The 20,578-nt window shown below is 35.8% G+C and overlaps 1 protein-coding gene across 3 annotated transcripts in view; it reads left to right on the top strand.

The window, feature by feature from the left end:
- Positions 1–1,641: 1,641 nt before the first annotated feature.
- Positions 1,642–20,578, top strand: part of SLC12A6 (solute carrier family 12 member 6) — a 104,209-nt gene continuing 85,272 nt past the window's right edge. For 2 of the 3 annotated variants that reach the window (XM_051976980.1, XM_051976981.1), the window contains exon 1: positions 1,642–1,922. In XM_051976980.1, coding sequence (XP_051832940.1) covers positions 1,652–1,922 — 271 coding nt within the window. In that variant the 5' untranslated portion in view covers positions 1,642–1,651. The remainder of the gene's footprint in view (positions 1,923–20,578) is intronic. The other variant, XM_051976982.1, reaches the window with a different exon arrangement.

The raw sequence follows: 20,578 nt of genomic DNA on the forward strand, positions 1-20,578 counted from the left end.
CCGCCCTCCACCCGAGGTCCTGGAGCAAGGTACAACAGTAAGCCCGCTAGTGGGCGCGCCGAGGACAGCCAGTAATGCTCCAACTTCAGTGACGGGTGGCGAGGCGGAAGTGCACCGGCCAAAGGCCTGGAGGGGATAGGAGGGGCCAGTGAGACCTTTTTCCGTTTTTCTGAACGTTCCCCGCTCTTTCCCATCCCGTTAGCCTCGAACTGGAGCTGTTCGAGAATAGGAGGTGGGAGAAGAGTCTTCGGTGGTTTGAACCCAACCAATGCGTAGGGAGACGAGGGAAGCGACTTTTTCGGCGGATGCAGACCGAGAAGATGGGCCTCCGAAGAAGACTGTGCGCGTCCTTCTCCCCTCTTAGTTTCTCCATCCTCCCCCGGCGCGACAGACGCGCCAAGCCCCGCCTCCTTAGCCCTAATTTGCCGCGGCTGAAACAGTTACCCGTCTAGTAAACAACCGCTGCGCGCGCATCCCACATCAGCTGGGCTCCTGTGATCTCAGCACCTGATAGAAAGATCCTCCTCTTGTTCCTCTTCCTCCTCCCCCTCCCTCCTCTTCCTCCTCCTCTTCGCCCTTTCCTCCATCCTTGCCTCTCTTGGAACCCGGGGACAACCTGCGTTGTCATCTCCTCTAACCGGACCCGAAGAGACACGCAGCGACAGGGTCTGCCGGAGGAAGGCTGGCGAGGGGCAGAGCTGTGCGGGGGCCTTGGTAGGGGGAGGAAGTCTTCTGGGAGAGGAAGGGGGCCCTGTCCTATCACCAGAAGGGGAAACCCAGTGAGTGAGCAGTCGGCGGACTCGACTGATGACTGGGGACGATCCACCTGCCACATCCTTGACCCATAGCCTGGGCTGGGTCTGTCTGGTAGCTTTTTTCTACCAGACCCCTGTGTGACCTCGCTGCCTGGAGAACAACGGGCGGGCTGCCCTCGCACACCCTCCTGTAGCCGGGCACCTCTGGAAGGCTCCTTGCTCCTTGGCCCCCTCTTCCTCATCCTTTCCTCCTCCTCTTCTGCCTCTCCCATCTTCTTCACTTCCATCAGAGTGGTGTGGGATATTTTTCCCGTTATGCATGCGCACCTTTTTCACCAGACCCAAGTGGATTATCTGCTTCAAAAACGTCGGGTGTCGGTGCACACGCCTCCTCCCTGCCAGACCTGTGGGGTATTCACCTGATATACACAACAGGTGGCTGGGTGCACACCTTTTGGTAACCAGATCTATGCTATGTTCACCTGATAACGGTGGTCCTGCACGTTTCTTCCGCAACTAAAACCCTGGGATACTCACCTGATAAACGACTACCTCAGCCAGAACCTGGGGGAGAGCTAGGGTGGAGAAGGGTAGTGTCACTTACCTAACCAGAGACTATGGCTATGAGCCTTGAACACAGGGCCAAGGGAGCTCTTTAAATATCTACTCATTACGAAGGAACGAAGTTACACACAATTGGCGTTTCCCCCCTGATATTTGTGTATTTGGCTAGTGCTCTGGGACAGCTTTTTGATTAGTGGTATCCATATTTTGGTTGATTTGTGTTTGATTCAAGGATTGAGTTTATTACTAACGTCAAGATTAAAAGTAATCTCCATAGAAGGAAGGATTTTTTGTTTTGTTTTGCTATTTTCTGGTTCTTATAAAAAAAAAAAATGCATCCTCCAGAAACCACCACCAAGATGGCTTCAGTTCGGTTTATGGTGACACCAACAAAAATCGATGACATTCCAGGTTTGTCAGACACCAGCCCGGACCTCAGCTCTCGTTCCAGTTCCCGTGTTCGGTTTAGCTCCCGGGAAAGTGTGCCTGAAACCAGCCGTAGTGAGCCGATGAGTGAAATGTCAGGGGCCACCACCTCACTGGCAACCATAGCTGTGGATCCAGCCAGTGACCGGACTTCCAATCCCCGAGATGTTACAGAAGGTAAGTGAAACAACTGAGAAGAATATGTGTGTAACTACTCTTTTTAACCAGGGTGCTTACCACCTTACCAAATTTTTCGATTAGTATTTAAGTGAAATTGATACTCTACTGGCAGAACCACAGGAAGCTTTTTCATTGTGAAGGAAATCTAGAGCTTTGAGGCTGTTGGCCTTGTGGGCATAAGTATCTAATGAGATAAAATGCTGTTGTTTATGTAGCAGACTATTTTGAGTTCCTTATTTTCCTCAAGAGCAATTGAAATGTTTTCCGCTTAAGAGAAGATAGCAAATAGCTATTTTTTCTTTTTTGTTCTAAAGAATAATTGGTTATGAAATCTAGGAGGTTGTACTTGGTTTTGGGATTGATTAAGCAGTGATCCTATTTTGGATTTATAAGGTACTTTTCTCCAGAGGGTTCATAATGTTATTATACTATATAATATACTATATAATAACATAGTATAATATCCTTTATCTTCCAAAATACTTTATAAGTAGTTCTCATTTTTCAAAAAGGCTGAAATGTAAAGTATTTGCACAAGGTTATATAAGGTTAGGGAAGGTAGCAGTTATTGCCCAGTTGTGGACCAGTGTTTCTCAAAACAGAGTTCTGTAGAGACTGTGGAAATTTATTTCCAAATGACCTCTTCCCCTTTAAATAACAGATAAGTTCTATTGACTTTCTTCCCTTCTCATAACAGTAGTACACAAGTCACATATAACTTGTACTTGACAGTTCTTCCTTTTTTCTTCCTAACATGGTATTATGAGTTATAACGTCTTGTTTTTTATTTGCTATAGGGGAAAGGCATGAAAAAGGAAGTGAAAGGTTACATGAGGTTATAGTAGTGCTTAAAAAAAAAAGTTATAGAATAGAAAAGTTTTAGAACCACTGTGATATGCTGCCTTTGGTTTCCATTGTTTGTTGTATATTTACTAGATTGGAGCTTTTTGTGAAGTTTCTCTTAAGTTTTTTAAAGATAACTTTTTTTTTAAGGTCAGAGGTCAGCCTGGCCCCACCATAGAAGGGGGCTGGTGCCTATCACCTGGAAGGAGTTGTCAAACTAGCTGGGTTTGGCGTTATTTTAAAATTATTTTACTGTAATTTAAATCATAGGCACCAGGCACCCAGCTGAATTGTATAAACTTCTGAAAGAAGGTCTATTTTATCATTTTCTGTTTTCAAAAATCTTACTCTGAACAAAAGATGGGAAAGACCAGAATGATTTTAGGGCTTTTTTTTTTTTTTTTAAATAATAACTTTATATTGACAGAATCCATGCCAGGGTAATTTTTTTTACAATATTATCCCTTGCACTCGCTTCTGTTCCGATTTGTCCCCTCCCTCCCTCCACCCCCTCCCCTAGATGGCAAGCAGTCCTATATATGTTAGATATGTTGCAGTATATCCTAGATACAATATATGTTTGCAGAACCAAACAGTTCTCTTGTTGCACAGGGAGAATTGGATTCAGAAGGTAAAAATAACCCGGGAAGAAAAACAAAAATGCAGATAATTCACATTCGTTTCCCAGTGTTCTTTCTTTGGGTGTAGCTGCTTCTGTCCTTCATTTATCAATTGAAACTCAGTTAGGTCTCTTTGTCAAAGAAATCCACTTCCATCAGAATACATCCTCATACAATATTGTTGTCGAAGTGTATAATGATCTCCTGGTTCTGCTCATTTCACCCAGCATCAGTTCATGTAAGTCTCGCCAGTCCTTTTTGTATTCATCCTGCTGCTCATTTCTTACAGAACAATAATATTCCATAACATTCATATACCACAATTTACTCAACCATTCTCCAATTGATGGGCATCCATTCATTTTCCGCTTCTAGCCACTACAAACAGGGCTGCCACAAACATTTTGGCACATACAGGTCCCTTTCCCTTCTTTAGTATCTCTTTGGGGTATAAGCCCAGTAGAAACACTGCTTGATCAAAGGGTATGTACAGTTTGATAACTTTTTGAGCGTGGTTCCAAATTGCTCTCCAGAATGGCTGGATGTGTTCACAATTCCACCAACAATGTATCAGTGTCCCTGTTTTCCCACATCCCCTCCAACATTCTGCATTATCTTTCCCTGTCATTCTAGCCAATTTGAGAGGTGTATAATGGTATTTCAGAGTTGTCTTAATTTGCATTTCTCTGATTAATAATGATTTGGAGCATATTTTCATATGTCTATAAGTAGTTTTAATTTCTTCGTCTGAGAATTGTCTGTTCATATCCTTTGACCATTTATCAATTAGAGAATGGCTTGATTTCTTATAAATTAGAGTCAATTCTCTATATTAATTTTGGAAATGAGGCCTTTATCAGAACCTTTGACTGTAAAAATATTTTCCCAATTTGTTTCCCTTCTAATCTTGTCTTCATTTGTTTTGTTTGTACAAAAACTTTTCAGTTTGATATAGTAAAAAATTTCTATTTTGTGGTCAATAGTGATCTCTAGTTCTTCTTTGGTTATAAATTCCTCCCTTTTCCACAAGTCTGAGAGATAAACTATCCTATGCTCTTCCAATTTATTTATAATCTCATTCTTTATGCCTAGGTCATGAACCCATTTTGGCCTTATCTTGGTGTATGGTGTTAAGTGTGGGTCAATGACTAGTTTCTGCCACACATACTATATCATTTTTGCAGAACTATATTTTTTTCAGGTTGCTGCTATCACAGCTTTGAATGTTCGTCAGCAGACGATATAGTACGTGTGATTGGTTTCATATTATGGATGCAGAATTAGGAAAAATGAATAAGTGACACCCAAATCACACACCAGTGTGAGTATGGAATTTATAGCATAACTCTCTCTGACAGTAATGTCAATTATCCCAATCTCCTCAGATAAGAGGAATTACCCTGCTTTATGTCTTTGAAATGTTTGAAAAATCTAATGATTAGATTTTTATTTTCTCCTTTTTCCTGGATACTAGCTTTCTATTTTCTTCAACAATTTTTTTTTTCTGCATTCTTGGGAGTCATTATTGTGACAGTCATCCAGTACAAATTTTCCTACTTTCTTGAATGTCCTATGTGTATTGTTCAAAGTGGTAATGGAGTAAACAAAGTAAAAAAAAAATCTAGCACTATCCTTGAGTGTTAACTAGATAAAACTTAGTATATAAGTCACCAAACATTTAACAAATTGCCCAAGTGTGTGCAGAGTATTATGCTTGGTGCACAGTACAAATACAAAGTTTTAATAAACAATATTACTTTATTCTTAGAGATTATAGTCTAGAAGGGCTATATGATATTTACAATGTCATTCATACAAAGTAATACATTATAGACTACATGGTATAGAGGAGAGAGCCATCTTTAGAATCAGGAATTATTGATCTCAAGTCCCAATTTTGATAACCTACTGGATTTGTGAACTGGGATGAGTCATTTAAACAATGTCTCATTCAGCTCTCTAAAATTATAAATTGACATTTGCAAGTTTGCATTAGAAAGGGAAGACTCCTGGACTTATAAAATCACAGATTTAGAACCAAAACTACAACAAATGATAAATGCATAAAAAAGTAAAAATGAAGAATTGATGTTCTTCAGAAAAGAAAGGATTATTTGGGGTGTTCAGATGTAGTGTTTGAATTCTGTTTTAATCAGAGAAAGACAGAAAAACAAGTTATTCCAGATTTAGGGAATGATGTGAAAAGTCAAGGAAACATAAAAATACAAGGGATGGCAAGTAGTCTAGTTTGCCTGGAGCTTAGAATATATGTGGAGGAGCAATATGAAAAATGGCAAGAGTACAGGGATAGCATGTTTTGAATGGGTTTAGGTGCCATAGCATTTATTTATAACTACATTTCTGTCATCTACCAGCTGTAACTTCAAGCAAGGCTCATAACACACCTAAGTTTACTATCCTCAACTGCAAAATAGGAATAATTACACTTGTGTCAACTACCTTAGGCATTAGTTTTGAGGGATCAAATGAAAGAATACATGTGACTGCATGGTAAATTTTTTTAATTTTTTTTTCAATTAATAAAATTATATTTTTTCTCTCTCAAATCTCCTCTTCCCCTTCTCTCCCTTAAAAAAGGAAAACCTCTCTAATAGATATGAATAGACAAGAAAAACAAATTCCCTCATGGTCTATTTTCAAAAACGTTTCTCATTTTCCACCTGGAGTCTGTCAGGAGATGGGTAGCATATCTCATAAGTAGTTCTCTGGAATCGTTTTGTTTTTTTTTTTTTTTTTTTGCTGCACTGAACAGAATTATTAAATCAAAATTTTTTTTGTCTTTACAGTGTTATTTGTTTGTAAATGTAAGCTGCTGTTTTCATTATTAATCTCAACCCCATAACTTCTTCCATATCTACTAAAATCAATTTGAAATTTAAATAAAATTCTGTGGATTTTTTCTATTTTTTTACTTCCTTGATTCTTTCATTGCTCTGTCATTGGTAGTATTTCACCTCTTTTCTATAAATGTCACGTTTTCCCCAAAATTTCTCCTGTGAGAGAATTTCTTGGTCTAATACTCTAGTTACTAGGAAGAACAATTTATTTATATTTGCCTTATGTACTTATGTTTAAGTTGCAGGTAAAATTTTTAATATCCATTCTTATTTCTTAATTTTTTTTATCTTGCTGTTACCCTTCTGAGAAAATGTTTTAATATCTTTATATTTTAACTATAGGTGCAGTTTGTATTCTATTATGCTCCTATTTTAATTCAGTTGAATAAATTTGCAAGGCCCTAGGGAGCAAAAGGAAATAGTCCCAGTCCTCAAGGAGCCTATACTTTTTTTTGAGAATGCATCATATATACAGCTAAGAAAATACACGGTCATTTGAGGTTAAGAGAACACTTAACACTTGGAGAGATGAGAGAAGATTTTAAGAGTTGAAACTTTGAAGCAGGGCAAGTATTCTGAAAGGTAGGGATGAGTGCATTCCTGGCATGGAGATATCTGATGTGTGTCCAGAAGCAGGAGATAGAATAACAAGGTCCAGGAATGGCTGTAATTATGGTTTGCCTGAATATATCATTTATGGAAGGAGACCAATGTGAAAAATAAAACCATTAAGACAGACTGGATGAAGCCAGATTATAGAAGACTTTAAATGTCAGTTTGAGTGTAATTTATCCCACAGGCACTTGGCAACCAACTGAAGTATTTTGAACAGAAAAGTGATATAATCAAATCTGCACCTTAGGAAGATTGGGGGGGTGGGAGAATGCATGTTATGAATCAGAAAGGACACAAAATGAAAGCAAGGGAACAATTAGAAGCATTTTAAAGTAATCCAGTCAAGACAGGATGAGAGTCTAAAATAAGTGTTAGCTGTGTGATGCAAGAGATATTGATGATGTAGAACTGACAAGATTTGGTAAATGATTGTATATAAGGAAAAGGAAAGAATTGATCTGATTCCAGGAGTATGAGCAAACAAATGGTGATGCTTCCAACAGAAATAGTGCTTTGTGGAGGAAAGATTGACTTAGGACAGAAGACAATGTTATTTCCACACATGTGTAAGTTTAAGGTACCCAAGTAATGGCCTGGAGGAGATATCCAGCAGGCAATTGATTATGCATAAAGTACAAAGAGATAAGGACTGAATTATAGAGATTTTTGGAGTTATTTGCATAGAGATGATCATTGAACCCATGGGAGCTAATGAGATCTTCAAGGAGGACATAGTGAAAACAGGAGACTGAGAGTCCAGGTCAAAGCCCTAAGGAAAAATCAAGGGGAGAAAAAGAGATGTGTTATGAGCCAGTAAAATAAGCCTGAGGGAGAAATAGCCAGATAGGCAGAAGAATAGATAAGAGAGTTCTGTCACCGAAACCTAGGGAGGAAGGAGTGTCTAATGTGGACAATTCTTTCTAGAAGTTTAGGAATAAAAGGAGGGAGAGATAAGGAGTGATAGCTTGTGGGGAGGGGAGAATCAGTTGAGGGTTTTTTCACAGTTGTGTTGATGGGGAAAGAGATTTAAGATGATCAACACAGGATATTCAAGGAGGCTCACTCCTGAAGAAAATGAGATGAGATTGGGATTCAGGACTCATGTATAGTAGTCAGCCTGTAGGAGAAGTCCCATCTCTTCAGACAAGGACAAAGGATAACTGGAGATATAAGGGATTTCGAGGTATTGAGTGGGGAAGGAGAGAAAACTCACCTCAGATCTCCTCTTTTTCTAAGTAAGAAAAGAGGATTTTTTTCGCTTTTTTCTCAATCCCTTGCAGAATAGCTTCTGACCTCACAATTTAAAACTACTCTCTCCACAGTTAGTAGTGCTCTCAAATCAGCATATCCAATGTTTTCTGAGTTTTCATCCTCTTTGATCTGTCTGTAGCATATGACAGTGTCGACTACTCTGCTCTCCTGGATATGTTTTCTTCTCTAGGTTTTCCTGACATCTTTTTTTTTTTTTTTCCTACATCTGTCTAAATACTACTACTCAATTTGCATTACTTGATTATCATCCATATTCCATCTCCTAATTTTGTGACTTATATTTCCTATACTCCACCCATTCCCAAGGCTCTCTGAACTGGCTTATCTTCCCTTCGTGTTCCGCTTTTTTTTTCCCCCCCTCTTATTTTTTCTTTCTCTCCTACTCCCTCCCCAGTCTATTCTTTCCTTCCCTCCTTCTCTTTTTTTCCTCCCTCTTTTCCTGTCAGTTTTCCTGGATTCAATTATGATCATTTTGCAGATCTACATATCTATTTCTGATCTTTTATTTGGGCTCCAATCACACATTACCAATTGCCTATTGACAGTTTTCAACTGGACCAATAGATACCTCATAGTTAACATAGCCAAAGTTGATAAATAATAGAAATATAGGCACATATATTTCTCAAAACCTCCTCTTTTCTTACTTTCCTATTTCCATGGAGGATATCACTATTCTTCTAGTGACAAGGACTCTTCCTTACTTTCTACATCTTCATAATATCACTTATATCTATTCCATTCTCATTATTCACATGCTAATAACTATAGTTCAGGTTTTTATCACCTTTTAATTGGACTATTTTGATAGCCTCTTAATTGGTCTCTCTGCTTTCTCCCTCTCCTCTCTCTAATCCATACTCTACTTAGCTGTTAAAGTAGTTGCATTAAAGCACAGATAGCTCCAATGGCTGATAACTATTTCTTGGATCAATTTAATAATAATTTTAATGATTTACATCTATCTGTATTAACTATGTGTCAGATACTGTGCTGAGCTTTTTATAACTCCGTTGATCATCCCTACAATCTTAGGAAGTAGATACAATTATTCCCATTTTACAGATGAGGAAACTGACAGAGATTGGGATTTGCCTGGAATCACACAGCTACTAAGTGCCTAAGGTCAGATTTAAACTCAGGTCTTCCTGATTTCAGGCCCAGTTCTCTATCTACTGTACTACCTAGTTGCCCAGATACAAAAACATCTGTTTAAATCTCTTCACCAACTGATCCAACCTAACTTTCCAGACTTATTGTGCCCTCCCCTCCAAACATTTTGTAAATTACCCAAACAACATCACTTGCCATTCTTTATCCATGACATTCTACCTCCTCTTTCTTTGCCTTTCTTATAGTTTTTTTTCCCTAATAATAATCTTCCTTGCCACCTTCTCATTCCCTTCTTTAACTCCATTGAGAAAGAAGGAAAAATAAATCTTCTGTTATAAACATCTGAAATTGAACCAAACAGATTCCTATATTGCTCAGGCCAAACAAACTCCCTCTCAATATTCACTGAATATATTACCTCTCTATCATAAGATGGGTAACATCCATATGAATCCTCTGGAGTGATTGAATGCAGTTTCTGAGTCTTTAAAATTACTTATTTTTTCAATGTTATAGCTCTGCTTGTTTCACTCTATATCAATTTATATAAGACTTCTGAGATTTCTCTTAAAACCATTGCCTTCATCATTTCTTTCATCACCATAATATCCTATCATACCTACACTATAACTTGTTAATCCATTCCCAAAATGATAGACACCTTCTCAGTTTTCTTTGCTACAAAAAAAAAAAAAAAAGAAAAGTTGATTATATCTGTGTATATTTTTAGTTTGTTTTGATTAGGACTAATCTTCCCTTTACTCTGCTCTCTCATTCCAATTTCCCCTCTCACTTTTTCCTCTTTCTCTCCTGTTTTCTTGTTGAACAAAATATATTTCTACATCCAATTGTGTGTACATTCTTTCCTCCTTTGTCTTTTTTAGAGTTTCACCCATTTTCCCTATTATTTATATTGACTTCTATTTTTTATACTCTGATTATGTGAGATGACTTTCCATATATGCCTCCTTTTCTTTTCTCCTACTGTATTTCTTTTCTTCTCCTTTTCCATTTTTCTCTTTAAGATCATCAAAACATAACAAAATCAAAACCACTTCTATGACCCTTTATGATGATATAGGATGCTGATTACTTAAATCAGTTTATCTTTTCTTCATCCCTTTTGATTGTTCGCTATTGATTACTTTTTTTTGTTTCTCTTGAAATCATCTGTGTTTGCTCTTCAGATTTTCTTTGCAGCTCAGTTTTTTTACATCATGAATAAGTAGAGTTCTCTACCTATGATTCTCTGTTTAATGTTTAATGAGAGTTCTCTGTTTCATTAAAAATTCATTTTCCCACCTCTAGAATTATATTCATTTTATCTGGATAAGTTATTTTTGGTTGTAAATCAATTCTTTTGCCTTCTGAAATATTGTATTCTCAGCTCTCCACTCCTTTATTTGGTGATTGCTAAATATCGTGTGATTCTGACTGTGGTTTCTTGGTACTTAAATTCTTTTACTGATTATTTGCAATATTTTTTTCTCTGATCTGAAAGCTCCAAATTTTAACTATAATGTTCAGGATTTCTTTCCTGAAGCAACCAGTTGATTCTATTATTTTAGTCTCTGTTTCTAAAAAATCTACACAGATTTCTTGTAAGATTTCTTGAAATATGGACCAGCTAGTTGGTGTAGTGAATAGAGCACCAGCCCTGAAGTCAGGAAGATCTGAGTTCAAATGTGGCCTTAGACACTTAACACTTCCTGGCTATGTGATCCTGGGCAAGTCATTTAACCCCAATTGCCTCAGAGGGAAAAAAAAGATTTCTTAATACAATTTTTAGGTTCTTTTGGGGAAAATGGTTTTCAGATAGTCCATTGATTTTTTTTTTAAGCTTTTTATTTACAAAACATATGCGCATGGGTAATTTTTCAACACTGACCCTTGCAAAACTTTCTGTTCCAAATTTTTCCCTCTTTTCCCCTACTTCCTCCCCTACATGGCAAGTAGTCTAATACATGTTAAATATGTTAAAATATATGTTAAATCCAATATATGTATATATATTTATACAACTATCCTGCTGCACAGGAAAATTGGCTCTAGAAAGAAAAAAAACCTGAGAAGGAAAACAAAATGCAAGCAAACATCAACAGAAAGCGTAAAAATGCTATGTTGTGGTCCACACTCAGTTCCCCCAATCCTCTCTCTGAGTGTAGATGACTTTCTTCGTCACTGAACAATTGGAACTGGTTTGAATCATCTCATTGTTGAAGAGAGATACGTCCATAAGGATTGATCATTGTATAATCTTAATTGTTGCCGTGTATGGTGATCTCCTGATTCTGTTCATTTCACTTAACATCAGTTCACATAAGTCTCTCCCTCTGAAATCATCCTGCTAATTGTTTCTTACAGAACAATAGAACTCCATAACATTCATATACCGTAATTATTCAGCCATTCTCCAATTGATGGGCATCCACTCAGTTAACAGTTTCTAGCCACTACAAACAGGGCTGCCACAAACATTCTTGCACATACAGGTCCCTTTCCCTTCTTTAAGATCTCTTTGGGATATAAACCCAGTAGAAATACCGCTGGGAGGGTAGGTAGTTTGATAACCTTTTGAGCATAGTTCCAAATTGATCTCCAGAATGGCTGGATCAATGCACAACTCCACCAACAGTGTGCTAGTGTCCCAGTTTTCCCACATCCCTTCTGACATTCACCATTAACTTTTCCTGTGATCTTAGCCAATCTGAGGAATGTGTAGTGGTATCTTAGAGTTGTCTTAATTTTTATTGTTCTGATCAATAGTGATTTGGAGCACCTTTTCATATGACTAGAAATAGTTTCAATTTCTTCATCTGAAAATTGTCTGTTCATATTTTTTGACCATTTATCAATTGGAAAATGGCTTGAATTCTTATAAATTGAACTTAATTCTCTATATATTTTAGAAAAGAGGCCTTTATAAGAATCTTTGGGTGTAAAAATGTTTTCCCACACTAATACATTGTTGGTGGAATTGTGAATACATCCAGCCATTCTAGACAGCAATTTGGAACTATGCTCAAAAAGTTATCAAACTGCATACCCTTTGATCCAGCAGTGTTACTACTGGGCTTATATCCCAAAGAGATTTTTTAAGAAAGGAAAGGGACCTGTATGTGCAAGAATGTTTGTGGCAGCCCTGTTTGTAGTGGCCAGAAACTGGAAACTGAATGGAGGCCTTTCAATTGGAGAATGGTTGAATAAATTGTGGTATATGAATATTAGGGAATATTATTGTTTGGTAAGAAATGACAAACAGGATGATTTCAGAAAGGCTTGGAGTGACTTACATGAACTGATGCTGAGTGAAATGAGCAGGACCAGGAGAACATTATACACTTCAACAACAATACTATATGATGATCAGTTCTGATGGATCTGGGTATCTGCAGCAATGAGATGAACTAAATCAGTTCCAACGGAGCAGGAATGAATTGAACCAGCTACACCCACCAAAAGAATTCTGGGAGATGACTAAGAACTATTACATAGAATTCCCAATCTCTCTATTTTTGGTCTACCTGCATTTTTTATTTCCTTGATAGGCTACTTATACACTATTTCAGAGTCTTGGTTCTTTTTGTACAGAAAAATAACTGTTTGGACATGTATACTTATTTTGTATTTAATTTATACTTTAACATATTTAACATGTATTGGTCAACCTGCCATCTGGGGGAGGTGATGGGGGGAAGGAGGGGAAAAATTGGAACAAAAGGTTTGGTAATTGTCAGTGCTATAAAATTACCCATGCGTATAACTTCTAAATAAAAAGCTATTAAAAAAAAACAAAAACAAAAACAAAAAAAACAAGAAAAGCTACTGTAGGTTGATCTAGGGAAAAAAAAATTGTTTTCCCAGTTTATTTTTTCCCTTCTAATCTTGTCTGCATTAGTTTTGTTTATATGAAACCTTTTTAAGTTAATACAATCAAAATTATCTATTTTGTGATCAATAATGATCTCTAGTTCTTCTTTGGTTGCAAATTCCTTCCTCCTTCGTAGATCTGAGAGGTAAACTATCCTATGTTCTTCTAATTTGTTTATAATATCATTCTTTATATCTAGATGATGAACCCATTTTGATCTTATCTTGGTAAGTTAAGTGTTAGTAAGTTAAGTAAGGTTAAGTGTTAAGTGTGGGTCAATGCCTAGTTTCTGCCATTAGTTTCCAATTTTCCCAGCAGTTTTTGTCAAATATTAAATTCTTATCCCAAAAGCTGGGGTCTTTGGGTTTGTGAAATACTAGATTGTTATAGTTATCGACTATTTTGTTCTGTGAACCTAACCTATTCCACTGAGAAGCTATTCTGTTTCTTAGCCAGTACCAATTGGTTTTGATGACCGCTGCTTTATAATATAGTTTTAGATCTGGTATGGCTAGGCCACTTCATTTGTTTTTTTTTTTTTCCATTAATTCCTTTGAAATTCTTGACTTTTTGTTCTTCCTGATGAATTTTGTTCTTATTTTTTCTAGGTCAGTTAAATAATTTCTTGGGAGTCTGATTGGTATAGCACTAAATAAATAGATTATTTTAGATAGTTACCTTTATTATATTTACTCGACCTATCCAAGAGCATTTGATATTTTTCAAATTATTTAGATCTGACTTTATTTGTGTGGAAAGTGTTTGTAGTTTTGCTTATATAGTTCCTGACTTTCCCTTGGCAGATAAATTCCCAAATATTTTATACTACAGACAATTATTTTAAATGGAATTTCTCTGTATCTCTTGCGGTTGGAGTTTGTTAGTGATGTATAAAAGTGCTGATGATTTATGTGGATTTATTTTTTGTCTTGCAACTTCGTTAAAGTTGTAGATTATTTCTAATAATTTTTTAGTTGATTCTCTAGGGTAGTCCATTGATTCTTAAATTATTTTTCCTCAATCTGTTCTCCAGATCAGTTGTTTTTACCATGAAATACCTTAAATTTTCTTCTCTTTAAGTCTTTTGATTTTGTTTTAAATTTTTTTGTTGTCTTATGGAATCATTATCTTCTGTTTGGTCCATTCTAATTTTCATGGACTTTCTTCTCTGAGGTTTTATATCATGACAAGCATTTAATTCTCTTTGCTATTCTTTCCTCCCTACCTCCCACTTCTCTCAATTTGTTTTTAACTAATAGCATTCTTATTTATAAAAATATTTTAAACTCTTTTTAAAAATTCATTTCTTTTAGGAATTTGAATTTCACTTGTACCCAAATTGTATTTTTCTTTGAGGCTTTGCCTGTAGATGTTTTCAAATTGTTCTCTTTTTCTGGATTTCTGTCTTAAATGACCTGTCACCTTAATACCTTTTTCTAGTGAAATTTGCTCATTCTTCCATCCTACTTTCCTGACTTTGGACTTTGTTAGTCTATCTCTGCATACTTATAGGAATGTCTAGATTGACCTTTAGTTCTCTATGTTCCTCTTGCTGCTTTCTTGAATTGCTGAATGTTATGTTATTCCAGGTGCTTTAGCAAAGCCTGGGCTGAGGAAATACAAATTTTCAGGGTTTCAAAAGTAGCCTGATTCTCAGGAACAAGTCTGATCACTACCTTCCAGGTCTGAGCTCTACAAGTTCCTAATCTGAGTTTGGATCTGAGCAACAGGTATCAGCCTGCACTGATAGGTTTTTGGTTTTGGGGTTTTTTTAAATAGCTTTTTATTGACAAAACATATGCACGGGTAATTTTTCAACATTGACCCTTGCAAACACTTCTGTTCCAATTTTTCCCCTCCTTCCCTCCATCCTACCCTCCAGATGGCAGGCAATCCCATACATGTTAAACATGTTAAAGTATATGATAAATACAATATATGTATACATATTTATACAGTTATTTTGTTGCACAAGAAATATTGGATTTAGAAAGAAGGTAAAAATTACCTGGGAAGAAAAACAAAAATGCAAGCAAACAACAATAGAAAAAGTGCAAATTCTATGTTGTGGTCCACACTCATTTCCCAGTGTTCTTTCGCTGGGTGTAGCTGGTTTTGTTCATCACTGATCAATTGGAACTGATTTGGATCCTCTCATTGCTGAAGATAGCCACTTCCATCAGAATTGACCTTCATATATTATTATTGTTGAAATGTATAATGATCTCCTGGTTCTGCTCTTTTCAGCATCAGTTCATGTAAGTCTCTCCAAGCCCCTCTATATTCATCCGGCTGGTCATTTCTTACAGAACAATAATATTCCATAACATTCATATACCATAATTTACTCAGCCATTCTCCAACTGATGGGCATCTATTCAATTTCCAGTTTCTAGCCATTACAAGGAGGGCTGCCACAAACATTTTTGCACATGTGGGTCCCTTTCCCTCCTTTAATATCTCTTTGGGATAAGCCCAGTAGTAACACTGCTAACAAAACACTGCACAGTTTGATAACTTTTGGAGTATAGCTTCAAATTGCTCTCCAGAATGGTTGGATCTGTTCACAACTCCACCAACAATGCAACTGATAGAGTTTGAAGTTAAAGTTAAACTGCTATTGGATTCAGCTTCTACAATCCAACTTTAAAAAAACTCTACAGATTTAAAGTTAATGCTTATCTTCTTTGGTTTAGGATCTCTGCCCTGGTCATTCCACTGCAGGTATCAGAGAGGGCTAGAAGCTGGAAATGAGACCACTTTCTGCTTCTAGAGGTCAGAGCTACATGACTACTATTTCATTTTATACTTGCTTTTTGCTCAGTAAACAACCTAAGACCTACAACCACTTTTTGCTCTGGAATGCTACCTACTATGTACAGATTCCCCTTCTTAGTTGACTCTATTTGTGACTATATTTGTAAAGGAACTGAAGTTCCTATATCTTTTAAATGGAAATAATGCCAATATTAACCTCAGTTGTTGTGAGGATCAAATGAGATAATTCATTAAAAAGAGTAAAAAAATACCTTGAAGTGCTATGTAAATGTCAATTGTCATACTTATTATATCGTCTCATCATTTTTGTCCAAGGATAATTCACTATCCTAAAATTTTTCTTTTCCATTCCATTGTTCTTCAAATTATTGCACTGATGTATAGTAAAAAGATCCTGGGGTATTTGGGGGGGTTTTTGAGTAACACTACTAAGATATTTAAGTTCAACATCTTTACACTCACTGAAAGCATTTTCAAAAGTACATAACAGACAGGATGACAGGGATTACAATTTACCTTGTCAAGTTCTCATGTAGTTTTGATTTCTTCCCCAAGTCTCTATATCTTGAAAACTTTTTATTCCATTTATTTGTTTGATATGTTATATCATATATACTCTATATGATATCTGTTTTTAATAGATATACTCTATCATACAATATCTATTGAAAACGCTCTTAAATTTTTTTGGATCAGTGTTATTTTTTGGTGGTTTGAGGCAAGAATTATGTCTTTATTCAACAGTTCCAATATAGTTTATTTTTTAAGTTCTCATAGGTATTTTAGGATCTATATATTTGCAGCAAAGAAATTTTTCTATTTTATTGTCATTATTTATTAATTAGTCCAATCTGTGATTTTTTTAATATGAAATGATCTTGAGGAAACTTGTCCTGACATAGATTATCAGCACCAATTCTGGAATTTATAGCTATAGAAGTTAAATGGGTGCACAAACATGTATAAACATATATAAAAGAAATGACTTGAACCCAGACTTTCTAACTCTGGAACTAGTTCACCATAAAACACCCATTGCCTTTCATTAATTTAAAGAAGACAAAAGTGATCCCTGTACAGGTTAGATGGTTTGTCCAAAGTCCTACAACTAGTATAAGAACTAGATATCCTGTTATTTGAAATGTCTTATGTGGCATATTATTGTTAAATAACTGCTATGTTTTTTAGCAGAAGATGCTACCCTTTAATAATGAGTTACACCTCTAGAGGAGCCAAATTATAGGAATATTTTTAATATTTAATTTCAAATTTCAAAATTCTTTACAATCTATATACTTAATTTTAGGTACAAACTGGGTTTTGTACTATTTTTTTTTTCAGCAGGCTTTGTTTTTGTTTTGTTTTAGAGGCTGCCAGAGCCCTTTGGTTTCAGACTTCAGAGAGGATGACAACTAGATCTTTGGATTTTGTGTTCGAGATTTTTAAAAATCATTCATGAAAAAAAAAAACAAAAACCTCTTCTACTTTAATCTTTTCTAGTAATATCTGAAACTTTTAACCCTTTAGGAAACTAGTATATCATGTATTACTTCAATTAAATTATTTAACAATGATGGCTCTTAACCCCTTCTTTTTCTCTTCTTCTCTTTAAGTTTTAATACTTATGTTTAAGCCATTCACCATTCCTTTCCACATCAGTTTATAATCCCTATCTTCTCAGCAAGAAAGGCTAAGAATAAGTTTTTTGGCTGTCATTAAACTTTTCTTTGAGGGTGCCAGTATAGAGATGAAGCTAGAGAAAGAGAAGAGGCCTCACCAAAGGGCAAATGAAAGACTTTTATCTTCCTTAATACTTATTTTCCTTATTATTATTATTATTATGATTATGTTCCTTAATACTTCCTAAGGGAGGGTGTTTTCAACACCGTTAGTAAGACAACTTGTAGCATATCAGATTTAGGATTCTGCTGCAAAAGTTTGGATCTTGGATTTTAAATAAGACAGAATCTATTCTTCAACAAATCTCACTCCCAAGATCCAGGTCTGGATTAGAAATAATGCAAATGACTAAATATTTACTTAAAAATTCATCTTTCCCCATTCTGTTCATTTCATATCACTCAGATACCTTTTGATATTATCTCCTCCTGTCCCCCATGAAAAGGTGGGATTTCTTGCCAAGGACCAATTTCTTGCCTCTTTTACATGCACAAGTAACTCCATAGCATTTCATCTTCTCTTCCCTCTCTTCTTTTTTTTTCTCCCCTCTCTTCTTTAATTAAGAGAATTACTAAGGTATGACCTCATCACTCAACTATAAGTTCTCACTTTAAAGTTATCAGTGATCTTTTAATTGCCAATCTAATTCCTTTTCTCAGCATTTACCCTGGAACTTTCTGTAGTCTTTGAAATGTTGATCACTCTCTTCTTGATATTCTTTTCTCTCTAGATTTTCTTGACACTGCCATCTTCTGGTTCTCTTTCACCCATGAACTAGGACTAATTTCCAAGGCTCTGTTCTGGGCGCTTTCTTCTTTTCTCTTTATACTATTTCACTTAATAAATTCATCAGCCATTTATGAATGTTATGGAATATTATTGTTCTACAAGAAATGATGAGCAGGCTGATTTTAGAAAAGCCAGGAAAGACTTATATTATATGAATTGATGCTGAGTGAAGTGAGCAGAATCAAAAGAACATTATACACACTATCAACAAGATAGACTTGGCTCTTTTCAACAATGAGGTGATTCAAGACAATTCCAATAGACTTGGGATGGAAAGTTCCATCTGCATCCAGAGAGAGAGAACTGTGGAGACTGAATGTTGTTCAAAGGAAGTGTTTTCACTTTTTGTTGTTGTAGTTGTTGTTTGTTTGCTTGTTGTTATTTTTTTCTTTCTCATTTTTCCTCCTTTTCATCTGATTTTTTCTTGTGCTTGACAAATATGGACATATGTTTAGAAGAATTGCATGTTTAATCTATATCAGATCAGATAGGGAGGGAGGAAGGAAGAAAAACTTGGAACACAAAGTTTTTGCAAACATGAAACTATTGGGGAAGGAAGGAAAAAAACAACAACCTTGCTCCCTCCACATAGTCTGTGTGGTTCAGTGACACTGGTCTCCTCACTCTTTCTTGTTCAAATCCTGCCTCAGACACTTACACTTATTACTGTATGAGCAAGTGACTCCTCTCAGTTGCCTCATCAATAAACAAATAAAGAAAAGAAAAGAAAAAGAATAGGGAAGTTAGTCATTTAATATTTACTCTCCTCAACTTTCTGAGTCTTATTTTTAAAATGAAGGAAAGTGAACTAGATAGAATGGTTTCTTCCTACTTTCAATCAATGAGCCTCTGACCCTATATTATTTGAGACATTTTGGAGTTTTGTTTTTTATATTATCCTAATTCTGCTTGCTTTGGGATGGGAAGCAGTTCATTCAATAAAAACATAACAGTAAAATAAAACATGTTTTACTACATATAATTTTAATTTATAGTAATGATGTACTTTAATTACATCCATGCATATAAGTCTAACAGTACAATTTATTTTAAAAAATACAATTAAGACTTCTAGTAGCATTTTATAATAATTACCTGTTTTTCTTTATATAAAGAGAATAAATACCTTCAAAATATAAATTTTTATATGCAACGAGCATTTTACTTAAAATGAAAATATTTTATTTATGAACATGTATTGAGTATTTGGACAGCCTCAGAACAAGCTGACATTTTGAAGATCAGCTAGGTAGGCATCAAACGATACCACATGGAAAAATTTTACTTAAAAAAAAAACTAAGTTAACTTTTTAGAATTAAATGCAGAATATATATTGATTTGCAAAAAAGATGTGGTATATTAACACTTAACTATAAAGAATGTTTACCAGAACACAAAAATACTCTGTAGTGTTCTTCTTTTCTAAAGTATAATTGTTCTCTGGGAGTAGATTTCTTGGGGAGCTTCTGGAGGCAGCCTTTGTTTCAGTTCAGGGTAATAATCACCTCAGGCACAGCCAGCTGTTAAAAGTTCAGAGCCTTTATTGTCTCCTTCAAAATAGCCCAATTCCTTGGTTCCTAGAGCTTTTGCCACTAGTCCTTTGTCTCCTCCAGCTTCAGCTTCAGCCTCCAGCTCCCTCTGAATCTCTCCACTGAATTCTGGCTCTCAATCTCCTAAACTGACTCCTGACTGAGGCTCTTCTTTTTATATGCTCTTTTAGAGATGTGAACTCAAAGGTTGACTCCTCCTCCAAGAGAGTGGGATTGTGGGTTCCTGACTTGTGAATCTCCCAACTGAATCCTAACTTGTGAATCTCGCGAATGCTAATATGTGAACTAATGTGTGAACTCTTAAAGGTGTGAAAGGTGTGAATTCTGAACTAGAGAACTGCTAAGCACGATGCTAAAATTAGACAACTGACTTATCACTTTGTAAGAATCCTAACAATACTCAATGATTCTTAGTAAGAAATTACTATAATAACACTGGCTAAATATAAATGTTTATTGTGAAGTTCTTTGGTACCTTGAAATACATAATACACGTGTATCAAATTCGATAATCATTTTCAGTTGCTTCTGGTATAATGTATTTTAAGAAATGTGTACAGTATAAAAAATTTGAAAATATTCAGGAATGAAAAATGTTTTAGAAAAAAAATTTCATGAAGTTATATACAGCCTCACTATGTGAATTTCAAGGCTTGGTTTTTA

Source organism: Antechinus flavipes, chromosome 2 (genome assembly GCF_016432865.1).
Source record: "Antechinus flavipes isolate AdamAnt ecotype Samford, QLD, Australia chromosome 2, AdamAnt_v2, whole genome shotgun sequence".
Lineage (NCBI taxonomy): Eukaryota > Metazoa > Chordata > Mammalia > Dasyuromorphia > Dasyuridae > Antechinus > Antechinus flavipes.